Raw genomic sequence first — 22,926 nt, 5'->3', positions numbered from 1 at the left:
ATATAAAAACAGCTTTAAAAAAACGTGACTTTGCTTAAAAAAAACACTATTTTCAGATGTTTTTTTTTTTTAGTAAGCGTGTTAACATACCCTAAGTGTTAAGTCTCTACTTGCCATAAAATGTTTGTAAGAGCTCATGTACACGGCCGTATTACGGCTCAGTTTTTATACAGAGCGATAATCAGTCTTCCATAGAGGTTCATGAGCCCTCTACTGTACTTCCGTAAGCCTCAGATTTCAATTTGAGGCACACAGAGGCTTTGACTGTCTGATTCTGTACAAATACAACAGAAAAACAAAATTTGTGGCATGCTCCATCAGACTCTGTATGTATGGAGATATTCCCTCGTAGAAGCAATGCTTCTATGGGAAAACATCTTCAAACAGAGTCTGAGGGAGCCTGTACGGCATTATACTAAGGAGCTGTACAGTCTTACAAAATGTGGGATCTACAACAAATACAGCTGCAATTACATTTTAGAATATTATTTTATTGCATTTAAAATTCACAGAAGACAATAAAATCATGTATTGATCATGTCGTTTATTGTAGGTAATTTTAGACTTGTAGAAGAAAGGAAGTCCGGTTCAGAGATTCACTGGACACTATAAAGGCTTTTATTCAGTGATCATTTCATAAAACACCCGGCATAGTAAAGTGAAATCGCATAACATGCTTACGCGTTTTAAACGCCAATTGCGTTCTTAAATCATATGTTTTGTGAAATGATCATTTAACAACAGCATTTATACAGTCAGGTGGATCGCTGGACCAGACTTCCTTTCTTCTACTACTGCTACACGCTATACCAGAGGGGGGTCTGTGCACCGAACCACTGACAGATAGAGATGAGTTGGAAAACCATTTTTCTTACTTTGCAAATTTTAGATTTGTCAAGAAACAGGAGTTTTATACATAAAATTTTGGGTTGATAGTTGCCTACAGAATTACATACAGGAAATAATTTTTGTTTCAAAATTTCACATTAGAAAGAGTCTAAACAAACTACTGTACATAGAGTCAAACTGGGTCTCATTGTACAGAAAGTATGGTCAGCTGGATATCAAGTCAGTGAAGTACAATCTGGCGGCAAGGTAAATGCTCAGAAGCATGGGGGAAAAACAAGGCTATTGGCTCATTTGTACCATAACAGCTTTCCATGCCTTTTCTTTGTCTAAGTCTCTCAGGGAATTGCTGGAAACCTGCAAAGGAGAAAAAAAACAAAAAAAAACTCATTCAAGCATTGGCTTTTTCAAAAAACAAATAAAATGTGACGATCATAAAATAATCTACCAGGTGTGAGATGGAAAGTAGGGAATTCACTGCACATATGCCAGAAATTTGGATGTCTTTTGCAATGCAAGATTTGAGTTTCGGGCATGGCAACTTCCATTGTTCAGTGGAACAAGACAGCGTTGACATTGAATATGGTCTGTCATGCTATACCCTCAAAAATGCATATTAATAATCAACCTTTTCTCTAGCCATTGGAGTCTCCTGAATCATCAGCCCAGTTTGTCTCTGCTGTCAAGGATGGGAGGAGAGATTAGTTTCTCCCCTCTTGCATATACAAGTTCCTACTTTTTTTTCTCCCATTAATTATTCAGCTCACTCGTACACTCCATTTTTGTATGCCCCATTAGGAGAGGTTAACATTGAAAACTATGGGCCAATACTGCCCATAGAGCTGACGGTTTGAAAAAAATAAAATAAAAATAATAATGAAAAATAAATAAATAGGCCAGATTTGCTAAGACTTGCGTTTTATACGCCAGACTTGCCTTTCTACTCTGATGGAGTAAGATGTGACAGATTTATTAAGAGGTGCAGTGTCTTATATGCAACGCAGCACTTAACGTCCTGAGTGCCGTGTCATACACAACAACCAGACCCTACCTGGCATCAGTACGTTGTATGAGCCATGGCATGCTATGGGGACCCAAAGGGGAGTAGCCTTAAAGAGGCTCTGTCACCAGATTTTGCAACCCCTATCTGCTATTGCAGCAGATAGGCGCTGCAATGTAGATTACAGTAACGTTTTTATTTTTTAAAAACGACCATTTTTGTATTTATGCAAATGAGGCTTGCAAAAGTACAACTGGGCGTGTTGAAAAGTAAAAGTACAACTGGGCGTGTATTATGTGCGTACATCGGGGCGTGTTTACTACTTTTACTAGCTGGGCGTTGTGTATAGAAGTATCATCCACTTCTCTTCAGAACGCCCAGCTTCTGGCAGTGCAGACACAGCCGTGTTCTCGAGAGATCACGCTGTGTCGTCACTCACAGGTCCTGCATCGTGTCAGACGAGCGAGGACACATCGGCACCAGAGGCTACAGATGATTCTGCAGCAGCATCGGCGTTTGCAGGTAAATCGATGTAGCTACTTACCTGCAAACGCTGATGCTGCTGCAGAATCAACTGTAGCCTCTGGTGCCGATGTGGCCGACACGATGCAGGACCTGTGAGTGACGTCACAGATCTGCACTGCCAGAAGCTGGGCGTTCTGAAGAGAAGTGGATGATACTTCTCATCAGAACGCCCAGCTAGTAAAAGTAGTAAACACGCCCCGATGTACGCACATAATACACGCCCAGTTGTACTTTTACTTTTCAACATGCCCAGTTGTACTTTTGCAAGCCTCATTTGCAAAAATGGCCATAACTTGGCCAAAAATGCTCGTTTTTTAAAAATAAAAACGTTACTGTAATCTACATTGCAGCGCCTATCTGCTGCAATAGCAGATAGGGGTTGCAAAATCTGGTGACAGAGCCTCTTTAAGAGCATATATATTTTTTGTTTGATGGGGGTGCAGTGTGATCGGAAGCGGGAATGGGGATATAAAAGGCACAAGGCCCGGTACAGGCCTCTACTTTGCTACGACCCAGAGTGAAACCTATGCCAGCTGATTAGCGCTGTAATTTCTACCTTTTTTTCCAGCATTTATGATAAGTGTTGGCATGCTAAGCCACGCCCCATTTTACAAAAGTGCAGAGACTTTTCTATGCCAGGAAACTAGCGTAGAAAGGTTGATAAATTTCCCTCAATGTCTTCCTCTGCGGTAGCCGTCCCAAAGATCAGAGCATAGGAGACAAAAAAGCATAGTCTCTGCCATATAGTTTCTGAATGTTAAAAGATAACCAAACTGGTCTTAAAAGGTGTTCTGCAAATTAAACGTTTTAGGTCAGTTTCATACCGATTAGCAATATAAAAGAAACTGTAGTCATGTGTTCATAGGAGTTACCTAATAGACATTGAAAATACAGAAAGGGATGATACGTAATTCAAGAAAGAAAAACCAATTTCACAAGAATGTTTTGATTTTTTCAACAGAATACGCCATATGCACGCCTACATTTTGTTTTGATGGAAGCATTTGAAAAGCACAATGTATATTTTCTCTTTACTTCATCTGACACTTACTTCATTACACCTGTAATCAGACTTGTCCAAGTGTGACACATTCCACAATGAATCCTGTAATCTTATTTGTGATTTGTAATGTACACACTGGATGATGGTGACATTCGTGAGGACAGCTTGTACTAGCAGAATCAGCATCAGGAGTAAGAGCAAAACCTCGTGAAAATGCTGGGAGAAAAAAAATTCTACAAGTCACTAATTAGAAATAAAATAAAAATAAACACACAATTTACTGTAATAACATGATTTAAATCATAACAAGGAAAAAAAATAATCAGCTAACTACAATTATGTCAACATGTAAAAAATGTTTTATGACAAGCTAGTTCAAAGCATGTAACGCTTATTTATGGATTAAAGTGTGCGTGCAGGTTTTCGTTCAGCCATAACATTAAAACTACTGACAGGTGAAGTGAATAACATTGATTATCTTGTTGCAATGTCAACAGTCAGTTCTTTAACCCGTTAGTGACCGACGTAGAAACACTATGGGCCGGTCACTAATGGGCCTTATTCCAATGCAATAGACTTTTTACGTCGCTGCATCGGAATAAGTAAACAGAACAGGGAGCTGTCAAATCTCCCTGCTCTCAGCTGCCAGAGGTAGCTGAGGGCGTCCCTTCTCGACCGGGTGAGATCGATATTAGTATCGATCTCACCCATTTAACCCCTCAGATGCGGTGCACAATAGCGTGCACCGCATCTGAGTGGTTTTGGAGAGAGGGAGGGAGCTTCCTCTCATCCCACTGACACCCGGCGATGAGATCGCAGAGTGTCTGTGTCTCCGAGTGCAGCCGGGGGCCTAATAAAGGCCCCCAGGTCTGCCTGTGGTGAATGCCTGCTAGGTCATGCCTCAGGCATGACCTAGCAGATGTCTGTCCGTTTTACACGGACAGGCATAATACACTGCAATACAGAAGTATTGCAGTGTATTATAAATGCGATCGGATCATCGCATAGTGAAGTCCCCTAGTGGGACTAGTAAAAAAGTTTAAAAAAAAGTGGAAAAAAAAAAATAAAAAAAATATTAAAAACTCACTTTTCCCCCCCTTACAAACTGCTTTATTATTAACGAACAAAATAAAGTAAAAAAGTTACACATATTTGATATTGCCGTGTCCGTAACGACCCCAACTATAATCTTATTACATCATTCAACCCGCACGGTGAACATCGTAAAAAATAAAATAAAAAAACATGCAAAAATTGCTGTTTTCTTTGAATCCAGCCTTAAAAAAAAATTTGATAAAAAGTGATCAAAAAGTCGCATCTACTCCAAAATGGTACCAATAAAAACTACAAGTCGCCCCGCAAAAAAAAAGTCCTCCTACAATTGAATCGGCGAAAAAATAAAAACGTTACAGCTCTTCAAATATGGAGACACAAAAACAAATAATTTTGAAAAAAAAAAGTGTTTTCACTGTGTAAAAGTAGTAAAACATACAAAAACGATACAAATTTGGTATCGTTGCAATCGCAACAACCCGCTGAATAAAGTTAGTTATTTATACCACACGGTAAACGGCGTAAATTTAGGACGCAAAAAAGTGTGTCGAAATTGCTGTTTTTTTTTCTATTCCCCTCCAAAAAAAAGTTGATAAAAGTTAAATTAATTCTATGTACCCAAAAATGGTGCTATTAAAAATGACAACTTGTCCTGCAAAAAACAAGACCTTATACAGCTGTGTCGACGCAAAAATAAAAACGTGTATAGCTCTTTGAATGAGACGATGGAAAAACGTAAAAAAAATGGCTTGGTCATTAACGTCTAAAATAGGCTGGTCATTAAGGGGTTAAAGAGGCTCTGTAACCACATTATAAGTGCCCTATCTCCTACATAAGGAGATGGGCGCTATAATGTAGGTGACAGCAGTGCTTTTATTTAGAAAAATTATCTATTTTCACCACGTTAGGAGCGATTTTAGCTTTATGCTAATTAATTTCTTAATGCCCAAGTGAGCGTTGTACAGAGGAGTGTATGACGCTGACCAATCAACGTCATGCACTTCTCTCCATTCATTTAGTCAGCGCATAGTGACACTGTGTTGTTCACTATGTGCTGTCTTATACTGACATATTAGCGTTACTGAAGTGTTTAGACAGTGAGTAGACATTCCTTCCAGCCAGGATGGGATGTCTATTCACAATCCCTGCACTTCTTTAACGTTTGTTTGGTACTTACAGCAGAGCAAGCGTAATCTCGCTGTAAATGACAGGTTACAGCGAGATTACGCTTTGCTCTGCTGTAAGTACCAACGAAGTGCAGGGATTGTGAATAGACATCCCGTCCTGGCTGGAAGGAATGTCTAGTCACTGTCTAAACACTTCAGTAACATTAATGTTAGTATAAGGCAGCACATAGCGAACAACGCAGTGTCACTATGCGCTGACTAAATGAATGGAGAGAAGTGCATGATGCTGATTAGACCAAGTGGGCATTGTACAGAGGAGTGTATGACGCTGACCAAAGTAAAAACACGCCCACTTGGGCATTAAGAAAGTAATTAGCATAAAGCTAAAATCGCTCCTAACGTGGTGAAAATAGATCGTTTTTCTAAATAAAAAGCACTGCTGTCACCTACATTATAGCGCCCATCTCCTTATGTAGGAGATAAGGCACTTATAATGTGGTGACAGAGTCTCTTTAAGTTGGTGTTGGAAGCTGGAAATATGAGCAAGCATAAAGATCTGACAGGCTTTGACAAGTGCCAAATTGTGATGTCTTGAAGATGCTTTGACCCAGTCGTTTAGTGTGAAGTGTTCCTGGTATGCAGCAGTTAGTACCTACCAAAACTGGGCTAAGAAAGGAGAACTGGTGAACCAGCGACAAAGTCACAGATGCCCAAAGCTCATTGATGCACCTGAGGAGCGAAGGCTAACCAGTCTGATCCAATCCCACGGAAGAGCTACTGTAGCACAAATAACAAAAAAAAATTAATACTGGCTATGAGAGAAAGGTGTCAGAACACCGTGAATCCTAGCTTGCTGCATTTTAGGCTGCGTAGAAACAGATCGCTCAGAGTGCCCATGCTTACCCGTCTACCGCCAAAATCGCCTACAGTGGGCATGTGAGCATCACAACTGGACCACAGAACAAGGTGGCCTAATCTGATAAATCACGTTTTTTTACATCATGCGGCTGGGCGCATGTGCATCGCTTACCTGGGGATGGGGAAGAGATGGTACCAGGGTGCACTATGGCAAAACGGCAAGCAGAGCGATGTGAAGCTCTGATCAATGCTCTGCTGGTAAACCCCAAGTCCTGCCATTCATGTGAATGTTACTTTGACACGTACTACCTACCTAAAAAACATTGTTGCAGACCAAGTACAACCCTTCATGGCGTTGGTATTTCCTAATGGTAGTGGCCTCTTTCAGCAGGAAAATGTGCCCAGCCACACTGCAAAGATTGTTCATGGTTCTAGGAACATGACAAAACACCTAAAAAATAAATAAAAATAAAGGAATTGTGGAGTCTATGCCTCGACAGGTCAGAACTGTTTTGGCGGCACAAGGAGGACCCGCAATATATTAGTCAGCTTGTTTTAATATTATGGCTGCCAGCTGCCTAATAGTGTACTACCAAAAAAAAGCTGTAATGCCCACATGCCCATGGTAGGCACTTTCAAAAGGGGTCAGCATTGGCACTCACTGGTCCACAACTACTAAGCCCCAAACGCAGCAAGTTGCCATGCACTGTGTGTTCGACAACTCTATCATAGCCAGCATTAACTTTTCAGCAATTTGTGCTACAGTAGTTCTTCTGTGTGATCAGACCAGAAGGGCTAGCCTTCTCCCCCACACGCATCAATGATTCTTGGGCATACATGACTATTGACAGTTCACCGGTTGTCCTTCCTTGGATCACTTTTGGTAGGTACTACTGCATATAGGAAAAACCCCACAAGACCTGTCATTTTGGAGATGCTTTGACCCATTTGACTAGCCATCACAATTTGGCCACTCAAATCCTTACCCTTGCCCATTTTTCCATACTACCAACACATCAATTTCAAATAACTGTTCACTTGCTCCCTAACAATTCGCACCCCTTGACAGGTGCCATTGTAACAACATAATCAATCTTATTAACTTCACCGGTCAGTGGTTTTACAGTTATGGGATAGATGAGAGATAGATAAAACAAACTTACATTAACGGCAGGTGGGTAGGTTTTAAAAAAATCAATTGTCCTCACAACATTCACAGATAGGTAGGCAGATGTAGTAAATAATACTGGCGATGTAATACTGCTAGTAGCAATCAGAACTTCCACCTATTGGAAACCACAGAAGAGTAAAACAGAGTGAAGCTGGCATTTAGAGCAACCAACGACCTAAAGTGTATGGGAGCCTCAGATGGCAGATGGCAGATGTCCGGGGGGGGGGGAGAAATCCAACATGCCCGATCCCTCTCCCTTTGTTTACATGGGAGATTAGCAACTTCTCTCTCCTTGGAAATAAACACTCAGCCGAATGTGCATGCTTATCATGGATTTGGGAGAAATAGCAGTCAGGCGAACAAGACTGTTTGACATGACCACAGTGTGACAGTTACTTTTTATTTTAACATGAAAGTGTATGGGCGACTGATCGCATTCGTCAGAGGCACCCATCCAGTAAAGAAATGTCTTCGTTAAACCTATACTTTCTTTTGGGAGTCTATGGGCGACGGATGGCATCCGCAAAAGGGATAATTTTTTTATTTATGTTTGTCTGACATATCATGCCATACACCACTTGATAAGTCCGGTTTAGAGTTAAGTTTAGGAAGGACACATCTAGGGACATTTCTAACGGAGTATTGTCTACAGGAATGAAACAAAACCTAATAGAACAAATTACTATAAAAGTAAACAATTTTTAAACATTTTTTACTACACTAAGCTTAGTTCTTTCAAATATACTAAAAAGAAATGTGGGGGAGATTATGGCCTTTTAAATGTACCTCCCCGCAGCAGCCATTATTGTAGCTTTTTCAGAAGTACAGTATATGGTTGGGCAAGAATTTATCTCAGGATACTGAAGTAATGGTCAGGAGACCAAACGTTGATATTTTGACATCTGTTACTCTTACCAAACATTTACTTGGATACTCCGCTGCAACATGACTTGTAATAGCGCTGGGAAAACACTGAAAGTGAACACGTCAAGTTAATGTTTTGCACAAACATAATATATATTTATTATAATTTTGATGACATTTGCCACAAGCATTATATTTTAGTATAAATTATTCCAATGCCATTCCGAATGATTACATCTAGCACACCACACAGACAAAAATAGTACTAACTCAATTACCAGTGTAGATTCTCCTTTTCCTCCATATTGGGGGGATTATACATGGAAAGTAGAAGAAAGCTTTTGTAATAAACTTTTATTATGGTCTTGATTTACATAGCAGAAACAGGAAAAAAATCCTCCGGGTATTAATGGATTCTTAGGGCAGTTAGGAACCAAGTGGCGCAGCTATAGGGGGTTGCAACATTCACTGTGCCGTGAGCAGCTCGGTGCAGGCAGGCACGATGAAGTGCCGGTCCTGGAAACGAGGATAGGCAAGTAATTCGGTTATTATTTTTCTATAAGGCACATATGGGGACATTATACTAGGGAGGCTGATGTGGTGCCCGCTGAGGGAGCATTATACTGTAGTGGTCAGCTATGGGAGGCATTATACTGTGTGGGGGCATCCGTGGTGTCTGTCGGACAAGGTGGCTGGGCATAAGTGTGTGCAGGGGTCTGGTGGTGTTGGGGAGGGGTACGGGGGCCCCCAAGCTGAATTCATGCACCAGGGCCTATGAGGCTTTAGCTACACTCCTGTCAGAACTAGGGATGCACGATGAATCGAAACTTCGATACAGTTTCGATACTGTGCATCCCCAAACGGTTCGATACCGCTATTCGACGTATTTCGATACTAAGCTGTGCGGCTGGACAGCTAAGTATAGTAACACATGAATGTATGAGAGCGGGGCTGTCGCTGTGTGATAAAGCCATTGCCCCGCTCCTGAGTCCTGACATGTGCGTGCTGTCAGGATGATGTGCTGCGGCCAGCGCTGTACTAATGAGCGGCGGCACTTTAGGCAGAACATGGCGGACACACTGCAAAACACCCCCCACGTTCTGACTTCAGTGCTGCCCCTCTGCTCATTAGTGCAGCGCCGGCCGCATCACCTCAGGCTGACCGCGCGCGCACTAAGGGTATGTGCACACGACCCCTTTTCAGGTGTAATGGAGACGTTTTACGCCTCGAATTACGCCTGAAAAGACGGCTCCAATAAGTCGGCAAACATCTGCCCATTGCTTGCAATGGGTCTTACGATGTTCTGTGCAGACGAGCTGTCAGTTTACGCGCCGCTGTCAAAAGACGGCGCATAAAATTATGGCCGCGTCAAAGTAGTGCAGGACACTTCTTGGGACATAATTGGAGCAGTTTTTCATTGACTCCAATGAAGAACAGCTCCAATTACGCCCGTAAAAGACGCCACGGAAAACGCGTGCACTTGTAATAACGTCTGAAATTTAGGAGCTGTTTTCTCCTGAAAACAGCTTCGTAATTTCAGACGTATTTGGCGTTGCCGTGTGAACATACCCTTTCTGTCAGGAGCGGGGCCATGGCTGTAACACAGCCACAGTCCAGCTGTAACGGCGGAGATAAGAGAAACCCCTCATCTCCGCTGTTATTCCCCTGAATGCTGCGATGAAAGCTGACCGCAGCACTCAGAGGAAAATGAGAAGGGGAGATGCCCTTTGGATCGAGTCACAGGGAATTCCTGTGACACGATCGAGGGCCACACCATATATGGGCAAACAGCCCAGGGCCCATTTCCCAATATTTACCCCATGATATAAATTAATAGCTGAAATGTATGTACCACAAAATGGCATCTGAAGAAAGCAGGACAACTTGTCTCGCACAAAACAAGGCCTCAAAGTACTATGTCGGCATATAACTAGAGTTATGAACTTTATAATCCGGAGATAAAAATAATAAATTTAGGCCATTAAGGCAAAAATGGCTTGTTACTCAAGATGGTGATAAGGGGTGCCTACATAGAGTAAAGCTTTAGGCTAAATGGCGTATTTATCTTGGAATTTTAGTGCAGAAAATCTTCAAATACATTACAATGCAAGTTACTGTACTTTCACTCTGCATTCAAATGGATGAAATTTGCATGTAAACAGTAAGTTCCGCATAGTGAAGGCTACAGATAAAATTTTATCATTTTAGGCTTCGGTCACATCTGCGTTCAGGATTTCCGTTGTTCTGCTCTGTCATAGGAGCAGAATAACGAAGAAAACTGGAAGTGCCAGGTCCGTCGCATGACAGACACCAAGAGCTCCTGACAGAAACACGTTGACTTTAAAATCAGTTCTGTCTGGCTTTCTGAAAAAAAGAAATAATGCTGATATTTTGTACGGAATCTTTACGGAAACACCAACCCCGATGTGAACAAAACCTACCCCAAATGGCTGTATTAAAGGAGTACTCCAGACGAAAGCATTTTTCACCTATCCACTGGATCGGTGATATATGTTACATCGGTCCTCGTCCCCGTCCCCCCAGTTGCAAGACAGTAGCTAGAGGTTTGACAGGAGCAGCTTGCGCCCAGCCACTCCATTCAGAAAGGGGGGGGGGGGACTGATTTGAGTTTTGTATTAAAATACTGTATATCAAGAGATAAATCCGTGCCAAATTTTGCACCTATGTATAGTAGAAAAACTGGAGGAAATTTAAAGTTCTTGTGTAACCGTTACCAGAAACGTGGGAAAAGAGCAATGTTCACACGATACAGATTTGCTGTAAGCAAATACGCCATGCATTTTCTTTTAGAAAACTCACATTTCTGCCACAGATTTGCACGCTGATTAGCCCCATTGTAATTCAATGGAGATAACCAGTAGCTCTTTTGCATGGGAAACAAAGGGCAATAATGAACATGCTTCAGCGCAATCATTTTTCCATGCGGATGTCTTCCTGGGTAGGAATGGGGTATAAACGTTAGCGGTTTCTGGCAGAATCCTTAATGTGTGAGCATGGCATGCTGTCAATGTTTTTTGGCACAACGTTTGTACTGAAGGCTATATTAACTGCGGAGTTCACTGCCATAGACAGCAGTTTGTGTTGAAATTCCTGCAGTGCAACAAGCCTCACAGATGACTCAAACAATAAGCACACACAGATATAAGTTGTTGAAGTACTACTTCTTTACTCTACTGAAAATTTGACATCGGTGCCATTCAGAACATGCTTCTATTTTATTGAATTGTAGCAACACCTAGTGGTCTGAAATTGCCATGTGTACTAACCAAACAGAAAACAGAAAGCGTCAGCCTGTTGCGAGGGCTCAGTGGTCAGTATGAAAACTGCAATATTTCTGTTTTGTTTTTTAAATCGAGAATAGGAGTGGCTCACATGTGATACAAACAATGGGGATAGCCGAGTGCAATGTTCGATCCAAGTCGCCAAAATAATCGTACAGTCAAATATCACTCAAATACCTGCTCTCCATGCTTCCCTTCCTTACAATACTTAGTAAAGTTTAACCTCTTGGACACAGCCTATTTTTTTTCCAAATCTGACATGTGTCACATGTGGTAATAACTTTGGAATGCTTTTACTTATTCAAGCGATCGAGACAGTTTTCTCGTCACACATTGTACTTTATAAAAAATGGGAACTCAGAACTCCAAGGTATTATGCAATAAGTGATATTTTATTTCATATATAGCGAAAACTAGTAATGACGCCATTACCTAACAGTGACGCATATCCACGGACGTAATCAGTGTCTGAAGAAGATCGAATGTATAGACCAAAACGTTAAACCTATTTTTGGATTACTAGTTTTCGCTATATGTGAAATAAAATATCACTTATTGCATAATACCTTGGAGTGCTGAGTTCCCATTTTTTATACATTGGCGTGGAAGCCTACTCACCCACCCTTGAAACACGGAGTGCTGCCGGATCAAGAAAGTAACATTGTACTTTATTATACTAGTGAAAAAAATATGATCGATCAATTCAGTATTTATTTGTGAAAAAATCCAAAATGTAGAGAAAATGTGAAAAAAAAAATTACATTTTCAATTTAGAAAAATGCTATTTGCTTGTAAAACAGACAGTAAGACCACACAAAATAGTTACTAGTTTATATTTCCCATATGTCTACTTTATGTTTGCATCGTTTTTTTTGAACATCCTTTTATTTTTCTAGGACGTTACAAGGCTTAGAACTTCAGCAGTAATTTCTCACATTTTCAAGAAAATTTCAAAGGGCTATTTTTTCATGGACCAGTTCAGTTCTGAAGTTGCTTTGAGGGCCTTATATATTAGATAGACCCCATAAATAAAACCCCATTTTAAAAACTGCACCCCTCAAAGTATTCAAAACCGCATTCAGAAAGTTTAACACTTTAGGCGTTTCACAGGAATGAAAGCAAAGTAGAGGGGAAATTTACAAATTTTATTTTTTTTGCCAAAATTCATTTGTAATACATTTTTTTCTGTAACACAGAAGGTTTAACCTGGGAAATGCAACTCAATATTTATTGCCCAGATTCTGCAGTTTTTAGAAATATCCCACATGTGGCAATGTACTGAAGCACAGGACACAGAAGCAAAAGGAGCACCTAGTGGATTTTGGGGCCTCGTTTTTATTAGATATTTTAGGCACCACGTCAGGTTTGAAGAGGTCTTGTGGTGCAAAAATAGTGGAAACCAGCCCAAAAAAAACAAACATTTTGGAAACTACACCCCCCAAGGAATTAATATAGGGGTGTAGTCAGCATTTTGACCGCACAGCTTTTTTGCTAAATTTCTTTGAATTAAGCTGTAAAAATGAAAATCTACATTTTTTCCAATAAAACATACAATGTTTTCATTTTTACAAGGAATAAAGGAGGAAAAGCACCATAACATTTGTAAAGCAACTTCTCCAGGGTAAAAAAACACCCCACATGTGGTCCTAAATGGCTGTTTGGACACAGGGCAGGGCTCAGAAGGGAAAGAGCGCCAGGGCTCAGAAGGGAAAGAGTGCCATTTGGCTTTTGGAGCTCAAATTTAGCAGGAGAGGTTTGCAGAGGCCATGTCGCATTTGCAAAGCCCCTGAAGGACCAAAACAATGGAAACCCCCTAAAAGTGACCCCATTTTGGAAACTACACCTTCTGGAAATTATCTAGGGGTATAGTGAGCATTTTGACCCCACAGGCTTTTTAGCAGAATTGCATATATGCCGTGAAAGTGAAAACCTACATTTTTTTTCCCATAAAATGTAGTTTTAGTGTTTTTTCCATTTTCACAAGGTCTAAAAGGAGAAAAACCACCCCAAAATTTCTGAATCAATTTCTCCTGAGTACGTGAATACCCCATATGTGGTCCTAAACAGTTATTTGGGCACACGGTACGCCTCAGAATGGAAGGAGCATTTTTAGGCATGCAAATTTTGCTAGATTTGGTCCCTCGGTGGCTTTGCCAATTCGACATGGCCCCTGAAAACCAAACAGTGGAAGCCCCCTAAAAGTACCCCATTTTAGAAAGTACACCCCTAGGGAATCTCCAGCTAGAGTTAAAAATAAGCAGTATTATTTGGGGGGGGGGATTTTGCTAGTATTTAAATTTGTAATTGTGGGGGCATATGTAAGCTGTGCGGCGTGCATCAGGGTATAATAAGGTGGTATAAAAAAGGGTTAGATGAATAATAAAATGAATAATTCATAGATGTGTGGTGCACTTTGAAACACTCCTTTATGCACAGTCCAGGTTTTCTGGGCAGGTGTCACACTGATAAGTGGCGTCCCTTCTTATCCCCCTTTTGGAACACACACCCCACCTTTTTTGGGTCCTTCCCTTCTTTGCAGGTGAGGAACATCGATGGGAAAGTGCTGCCCTGGTACAATACGGGCACCCTCGCTTCCAGCAGATGTGATTGGTCGCTCTCCTTCCTGGTTTCCAAATAGAAGTGCCTTCTTGATAACTACCTCTTGAAACTGAAGAAATGTCCCTGTCCAGCCTGCACATCAGGATAGCACGTAAGCGTTATACAATGCCATCTGTACAATGTGCACGGCCACTTTTTTGTACCACGCCCTTATCTTCCGCATTGCACTATCTTCAGCACATGAACGGAAAGATCAACCTCTCCCATGTATTTATTATATCCCAGGATGCAATCTCGCTTGGGGGGTCACTGTACTGGTACCTCGTACAGGGACAGGGGTGCTGCCATTTCTATGTATTGTGGTCAAGAGAAGGACATCCCGCTTGTACTTGACAAACACATTCTCTCTGCATAGTGCCCTGCTCTCACCCCTTCTGAGACTTTGGCCAAGAAGGGTTTTAGGGAAGCCTCTCTGGTTTTTGCGCACGGTGCCGCATGCTGCAGTATTTCTGGTGGAGAGGCATTTAAATAATGGGATGCTGGTGTAGAAGTTATCCTACACTATTTTCCCACTAACTCCCAGGACTAAGGGGCATGCTGGAGGTTCAATCCTGGAGTCCTTCCCTTCTTAAACCCATAACCTGTGGGTGTACCCTGAGCTACTCTCGCACAGCTTGTACATTTTTATCCCATACCTTGCCCTCTTACTTGGCAGGTATTGGCGGAATTTTAGTCTCCCCTTAAAATGCACAAGGGACTAATCTACTGCAATGTTCTTTACGGGGGTGTACACTTCTTGAAATTTGGTGCTAAAGTGATCAATGACTGGCCTGATTTTAAATAGGTGGTCATATGTGGGGTCATCATGGGGCAGGCACTGTGCATTATCATTATAATGCAAAAAACATTGAAATCGCTTCAAAGCGAGTCCGGTTCATGGCCATGCAGTAAATTGGGGTGTTGTACAAAACATCTGTACTCCAGTGCTGCCTAATATTTGGTTTCTTCACTAGACCCATATACAGCACCAAGCCCCAAAATGTCCTCATATCTGCTGCATCTACGGGTGTCCACCTGAGGGGTCTAGCATTTGAAGATGTGGGGTTCTGTGCAATAAATTCCTGGGCGTATAAACTGGTCTGGGCCATCATTAAAATCACAAATTCCTCTCTAAAAAACAAAAAAAACAAAAACAAAAAAAAATCTATTTCTGTGAAACCTTTAGTCTCAAAATTAATTCCCGAGTTGCCCATAAAATCAGGTATCTGAGGCTGATAATTTACGGAGGCTGGGTTTCACATGAGTTCAGTAATTTGGGGGGTTTCCTCAGCTCATGTTCTGGGGCGCCTTTGCGGGGATTCCTCATCACCGGATGATGAGGAAGAGGACGACGACAAGATGTATGGGGCAAATTCCTCTTCTCCCTCGCTGGCCGAATCAGTGTGAGAGGCCAGGATGGCGTATGCCTCCTCTGCGGAGTAGACCCTTTGGGATGATTGGGACATATTTATTAGGGGGGTGTGAAGTGCTTCAAAACGTGTAATACTCAATTTATTTTTACACAGGGGGTTGTGTGTGTGTTCTTTTATACATGTATAGATGTACATAATAAAAAAAATTTGACTAAAAAGTACTGAATAAACGTCAGTTAAAAAAAAATTCAAAATGATATGGCAATATGAAACTGCAAAAAAAGTTCTGACTTCGACACAAAAAAACTATCCCTTACTGTAGTATAAAAAATATACTACAGTAAATTTAGAGAAACTATAAAAAGCTATACCTATGTAAAACTTCAGTAAAAACCAAACTGAACGTCCCTCACTAACGGACGCTAATCCGGGAACGCTACGGGGAGAAGGGTGGGGGACAGGGAAATTTAGGGACAGATCATGAAAATGCTTCCATTGAGGAAGTGAAACGTTGCATTTGTTGGGTGAATAAACTTCACTTTTTTTCGTAAGTGCTGCTTCCATGCTCGTCTTTTTGTTAGGGACAGATCACAGTGCTGCTGCTAAAAAACAAAACAGCAGCAGCACAGTTGATGATGACGATGATGACAGAAGGATGCAGGAGCAACACAGGCCTCAAAAACGGTCAGTATGGTTCACAGTGGGTATGCACCAGCTCTGCTCACCGTTCCTAACCGGAATGAGGCGGGCAGAGCTAGTGCAGGGTATTTGAAACACCTGCAATGGCTACAATTGGTCGGTCTGTGCAGAGGTTAAGTGATGTACACTATATTAAGAAATTACACTATATTAACATATGTTTAGAATGATTATCTCACCAATATTCTTATACCAGGGATAAGAAAAATAAAAAATAAAAAAAAAATAAGTGACCGTTAAATTAACAAAAATGTATCAATACAGTAAAAGTTGTAAAATTGTAACAATATCCTATTTTTAAGCTCGCTTGCAATACTAAGCATGGTACATCAATAATATATCTCACATGGTGTTCCACATGATTGTGGCTTCAGTCATTTTTATTAGGGGGGGGGGGGGTTTAGAATATTTAGTATTTTCTACTAAGGGTACATCACTTGCACCTTGCACATATAATTTTACAAAGCATTTTAGGGAAGCCTAGAAAGGAGGTATTTGTTTGAGTGATTTTTTTTCTAAATATAGATAATGACTTGGTAGAGGTAATAATAAATAATAATAAAAGGGGTTTCATATTCCTGTAGTGTGACTCATTTATAGCACTTTTCTGCTACTTTTTCAACTTTCAAAATGTGGCAGAAAACACCAGGTTTGACCTGGCAATGTTTTTAGCCATCAACAGGGCTTGTAATGAATCTAAAGCACACAAGAAGGAGAGATACTGGAGAACTTCTGGTATGGTGCACCAGTTTTTTTTTTTTTTTTTTAAAAACTCCCCGCGTGTGGATTCAAAACACCATCAGCATAAAAAAAAGACTGCTTTTTTTTTTTTTTTTTTTTTTGATTTTTTTTTTTGAAAGCATAAGTCATAATCACATCTGTCTGTATTCAGCTAAATAACTTTAATTAAACAAATCAAATTTTCTTAATTATAGTTACTAAATCCTGACCAAAAATTCCGTTTTGGGTGGAATTACCAAGGATTCCCATGATGAACATTACACTGACCAAGGTTTTGCAGAATCCAAGATCTTAGAGGAGGATTAAGTGAGAAGCTCATTTTTTTTTCTTCACATGGACCCTGCTGGCTTGGTCATTTTCTAGAAAGGTATTGACAGGAAAAGGAGCTCATAGTGGCAAATTCATAGTCTGACTGGTAAGCCTAAACTGAAAAGAGACTCTCGAGGTCTTATTTATCTCCATGAGATCTTAGACTCAAACCCTAGGTAAATGTTATTTGGGGAGTAAGGACAACAATGATAAAATACTAAAAGGTGTCCAAACACATTAGATGAGAGTAGGCAAGACCAGCCAACTATCTAATGTGTATGTTGGTGTCCCAACTCTCCCTGTCGGCAGATGTCAGGGGATAGAAGGAGCGGGCATGTTGGACATCAATATGCCCGATCTTTTATTGCCGCATGAGGCAAACCTCTGGTAGCGACTTATTCCCCTCTTCCTATTTTATAGGGGAATCGGGAAAAATAGCTTTCGGCTGTACAAGCGTTCGACCAACAGCTATCTAAGTGTATGACCACCTTTAAATCCTAATTATTTCTTACGCGCTGACTATAGGAGTACACTGCGAAGTCAGATTTCTCTGTTAGAATAAATCGCGTTCAAACTTAAAATGTATGGTTATAAATCACGACTGTATAAAAGAGTTTGCCCATGTGATCTCTGTTTTAATACTTGGTCTCTAACACGTAATGGACTTATATCTGAAACTACCAGAAGATGCTTTCCCCCCATTTTAATGGAGATACATGATACTTTATAATTGAGTTCTAAAGATAAAAAAAAGGAAATCTGAAATAACCAGTGAATTAAATAGTGATTCATGTGCACTAGACATCTAAAGTAAATATATGTGTTAGGCATTTACATAAAAAAAGAATGCACCATCACATTACCAAACTGTGGAAGATTTATGGCCGCTACTCAAACAATGCTAAGAAATTAAGGGATTTGTTCATGCCATCCAAGTATAGAAGATTCTAAACACTATGCATACAGACTTCACAGTATGTTGAACTTGTAGAAAAGTTGTAAAGTACAGGCTGGACCCGGCAGAATGCCATAGGGGGAGGCCACCATGATCAGGGATGTTAGGAAGGGAAGGAGTTAAGGAGTTAGGGGTGTGGTTAGGAGGGGGCGTATGTGAGGGGGGCGAGGTCAGTTTACTTAAGGGTAGGAGAGGGGAAGGCGTCGCCATCTTTAGTAACAGCACAGGGAAGCTTGTAGCAGCACGGGAAGCTTGTCCAGGACTTTACAATGGATGCACTACTTACCCAGCTCCGGGCGGCAGTAGCAGAACGAGGAATGGCCTGGCTAGCGGAGGGGCTGGGGCTTTCCGGCCCGCTGTCTGGGGCTCCGAGCTCGGCGGTGAGCGGACGAGGAGAGGAAGATGGGGAGCCCCCTGGTTCAGGGGCGAGTACGGAGGACGCGGCTGTGTTTGGATCTGGGGCGCGGGCGGTGCCGTCCTCTCCTCCCTGGCGGCGGTCACGTCGCACAAGGCCTCCGGAGAGGTTGAGCCCGGAAGTGATGCCACGAGCCAGGCACAGGGTAAGGAGCCCCACGAGGGACCCTCCAGGCCGGGCCCCTCGCTCGGCTGCCGTGAGCATGACGGCCCGATCTGAGAGGAATCCTGCAAGCCGGCCTGGCTCAGCGGAGGTGGTAGGGCAGGCGCCCGTGCAACTGGGACCTCTCTCTGCCTCCAGACGACGGGACCCAGGACTTGCGGTGGGCCGTGCTGGCGATGCTCCAGTCGGGCGGCCCACCTGTACCCAGGATGATGCAACCAATTCCAGGCGTGTGCCATGGTCGGTAGGCCGGGCCCCTCGCTCGGCTGCCGTGAGCAGGACGGCCCGATCTGAGAGGAATCCTGGAAGCCGGCCTGGCTCAGCGGAGGTGGTAGGGCAGGCGCCTGTGCAACTGGGACCTCTCTCTGCCTCCAGACGACGGGACCCAGGACTTGCGGTGGGCCGTGCTGGCGATGCTCCAGTCGGGCGGCCCACCTGTACCCAGGATGATGCAACCAATTCCAGGCATGTGCCATGGTCGGTGGTGACACGGCGGGCAGGGGGACAGCTACCTGCGGGCCGCGGGGTGGACGAGGCCCCCAACAGACGGGCGGAGAGGCCCAGTTCATCGGCGCAGGTCCGGAGCGCTCCATCAGAAGGTCGGGGATGTCATGCGTGCGGCGCTTGTCCTGGGCCGTCTGGGCAGGATGAAGTGGACGACCGTGAGTTCGGTGACCAAGAGGGACGTCTGGATGGATCCTTCGCCCCGGCTGGTGGGGACACAGCACCTGCGCAACCCGGTGAGTCACTGTCTCCTACTTTTTCATTGCCTGCTGTATTTCGGTCCCCAGGGGTAGGGGGTGGGGGTTCACTTTCGCCTACGGGGTTGCCGTGGTGTAGCGGGGGGATTACAGGAAGTACGGGTGGTGGGGGTGAGATTCAGGAATTGTTGTGTTGTGTGCGTGACCTTTTGGCGCGATGTGGAGGGGGGGGCGATGGGTTCCCCGTCCCTGGTTGCAGCTTGGGTGGGGCCGTCGGGGCCTGCAGTGGTGGATAGCACGCTATGTGGAGCTGGGGTGGTGTCTAGGGAATCGGGCGTGGCAGTGTCGGTGCAGACAGAAAAGGATGGGGCAGTGGATGAGGTGCGGTTGGATGATAAGGCGAAGGGCGAGGTCTATGTTTGTTTTGAGGACCCATTGGGGGCGCATCTGAAACCGGAAGTAAGGGAAAAAATATGGAGGGATGAATATGTGGAAATTTTTTCATTGTTGCCGTTGGAGAAGTTAAATTTAGATAAAGGGAAGTGGTTGGAAAGCAAGAAGGAGAAGGAGGAAAAACGTCGGTATCGATTGATTCCCCAAACTTTTGTTAATTGGTTGCAGGCGTTTGCGATTTTGGCAAGCGTAATTGGACAGAAGACGCCGGAACATTGTTCCGGCCTCTTCTGTTATATGGATGTTATCGGAGAGGCTCATCGAGTTTACGGCGGGCAGACGTGGCTGCGCAATGATGAGCAGTTGCGGAAGGCAGTGAGACCTGACATTAGGTGGGATAACAAAGACATAGGGTTATGGTTGCGGGTCATGGCTCCAGTGCGTTTTGGCCAGTCCTTTCAAGGGGGTGGGGCCGGGGTGGCCGGCCCCTCATTGCCTTCTGGGGGGGGAGCAGGGGTGGCAGGAGGAAAATCCGGGTTCTGCTGGCAGTTTAATGAGGGCCAGTGTAAGTTCGGATCGGGTTGTAAGTTCAAACATAGCTGCTCCACCTGCGGGGGGATCTCTCACGGAGCGGTTAAATGTTTTCGGAAGGGAAAAGGACGAGGGGCTGGGGGCGCTAGTCAAGGGCCGGACACCGGTGAGGTGAGAAGACATGTTGCCCTTTCTAAATAGGTACCCTGATAGGTCCAGGGCAAGTTTGTTGTTGGATGGTTTTCGGGTTGGTTTCCGTATCCCTGCCCCTGCTCACAAGGTGCCGTTTACCTTGCGTAGTTTGAGTTCAGCGTTGCAGTATCCAGGGGTAGTAGGGGATAAGTTGCGGAAGGAGGTGGAGTTGGGGCGCATGGCAGGTCCGTTTGAGAGTTGCCCTTTACCGGAGCTGGTGGTGTCACCGCTTGGGGTGGTGCCTAAGAAGGAGCCGAATAAGTTTAGGCTCATACATCATTTATCTTACCCGAGGGGGCGATCGGTTAGTGATGGGATTTCTCCGGAACTTTGCTCGGTGGCTTACACGTCGTTTGATGCGGCAGTTGCGTGGGTGCGCCGCTATGGTGTGGGTGCATTAATGGCAAAAACGGATATTGAGTCGGCCTTTCGCCTCCTCCCTGTGCATCCTGAGAGCATACGGCTGTTAGGATGTTATTGGGACGGGGCTTATTTTGTGGATCGCTGCCTCCCTATGGGGTGTTCTATTTCCTGTGCCTATTTTGAGGCTTTTAGTTCTTTCCTGGAGTGGGTGGTTTGCGATGTTTGCGGGGGTCTCATCGGTCATACATTACTTGGATGATTTCCTGTGTGTTGGTCCGGGCGGGTCTTCGGTTTGTGCTACGTTGTTAAGCACGATGGAGTGGGTGGCAAAGAGGTTCGGTGTGCCTTTGGCCCAGGACAAAACGGAGGGACCTAGCTCCTGTCTGGTCTTTTTAGGAATCACCATTGATTCTTTGAGGATGGAGTGTCGGCTCCCGGAAGATAAATTGGTAGCGTTTCGGGCGGAGGTGGACCGGGCTAGGCATTTGCGTAAGATCACTTTACGTGCATTACAGTCATTATTGGGTAAGCTTAACTTTGCTTGCAGGATTATGCCCATGGGCCGGATTTTCAGCAGGCGGCTGTCGGGAGCAACGGCTGGGGTGACAGCCCCTCATCATTTCATTCGTCTGACACAGGCGCTGAGGGTGGATTTGGCAGTTTGGTTTGAGTTTTTGCATCGTTATAATGGGAGGTCCTTGACCATGGCCCCGGTGGTTGACAGCGTGGATTGGGAGCTGTTTACAGATGCTGCAGGGGGCGTGGGATTTGGGGCTTACTGCAGGGGTCAGTGGCGCGCGGCGCGGTGGCCTGAGGAATGGGCGGAGTTGGGTTTGGTGAAGAACCTGGCATTCCTAGAGCGGTTTCCCATAGTAGTGGCGGTGGAAATTTGGAGTGAGAGGTTTCGGGACAGCAAGGTACGGTTCCATTGTGACAACTTGGGCGTGGTGGGGGCTATTAACAACGTGTCAGCGTCATCCCCCCGGTCGTCCGGCTGTTGAGGCACTTGGTTTTACGTTGCTTGTCTTTGAACGCTTGGGTTGTGGCGGTTCATGTGCCAGGGATCAAAAATGACATCGCAGATTCTCTTTCTCGCTTGCAGTGGGAGCGGTTCAGGATGGTGGCTCCGGACGCGGAGGAGGACGGGATCGCTTGCCCGGAATGGTTGTGGGGGCTGGGTTACGAGCCGCAGGAGGTTTGATTCAGACTTCGCTTGCTCAGGGTACTTGGGCTGCTTATGATTCGGCGTGGCGGGAGTGGGAGAGTTGGTTGGCAGTTCTGGAGGGTGTAGTGACGGATGATGATCGGGTGGTGGCGTTCTGGGGCAAGTCTCTATCGCGGGCTGGTCAGTGTCCAAGGTAAATCGTTTTGTGGCAGCCCTGGCTTTTGGTTTTAAGGTCCGGGGGTACACGGATGTTGCAAAAAGTTTTTGGGTTGGCCATGCCCTGAGGGGGTACAGGAGAGGGAGGACGTTGCCAGATCGGCGGCGCCCAGTGTCGTTTATGTTGTTGGAACAGTTGTGGGGGGTGTTGTGTGACATTTGTTTTTCCAGCTACGAGGTGACCCTGTATAGGTTGGCGTTCTCGTGGGCATTTTTTGGGGCCCTGAGGGTCGGGGAGCTGGTGGCTCCCAGCACAAGGAGACCTGGGGGGTTGAGAATGGAAGATGTGTTGGTAACAGATCGGAGTGTGGAATTCTGGATCCGGCGGTCTAAGACGGATCAAGGGGGTCGGGGTAAGAGAGTG

The 22,926-nt window shown here is 44.0% G+C and overlaps 1 protein-coding gene across 3 annotated transcripts in view; it reads right to left on the bottom strand.

Annotated features, from left to right (window-relative positions):
• Positions 1-470: 470 nt before the first annotated feature.
• The window catches only part of MLC1 (modulator of VRAC current 1), a 96,350-nt gene continuing 73,894 nt past the window's right edge, over positions 471-22,926 (bottom strand). For 2 of the 3 annotated variants that reach the window (XM_075857206.1, XM_075857205.1), the window contains 4 exons: positions 8,499-8,555; positions 7,576-7,698; positions 3,423-3,590; positions 471-1,203 (listed from right to left, as the gene is read on the bottom strand). In XM_075857206.1, coding sequence (XP_075713321.1) covers positions 1,129-1,203; positions 3,423-3,590; positions 7,576-7,698; positions 8,499-8,555 — 423 coding nt within the window. In that variant the 3' untranslated portion in view covers positions 471-1,128. The remainder of the gene's footprint in view (positions 1,204-3,422; positions 3,591-7,575; positions 7,699-8,498; positions 8,556-22,926) is intronic. The other variant, XM_075857207.1, reaches the window with a different exon arrangement.

This window comes from Rhinoderma darwinii, chromosome 3 (assembly GCF_050947455.1).
Source record: "Rhinoderma darwinii isolate aRhiDar2 chromosome 3, aRhiDar2.hap1, whole genome shotgun sequence".
Lineage (NCBI taxonomy): Eukaryota > Metazoa > Chordata > Amphibia > Anura > Rhinodermatidae > Rhinoderma > Rhinoderma darwinii.
This window is presented reverse-complemented; position numbering and strand designations above follow the sequence as displayed.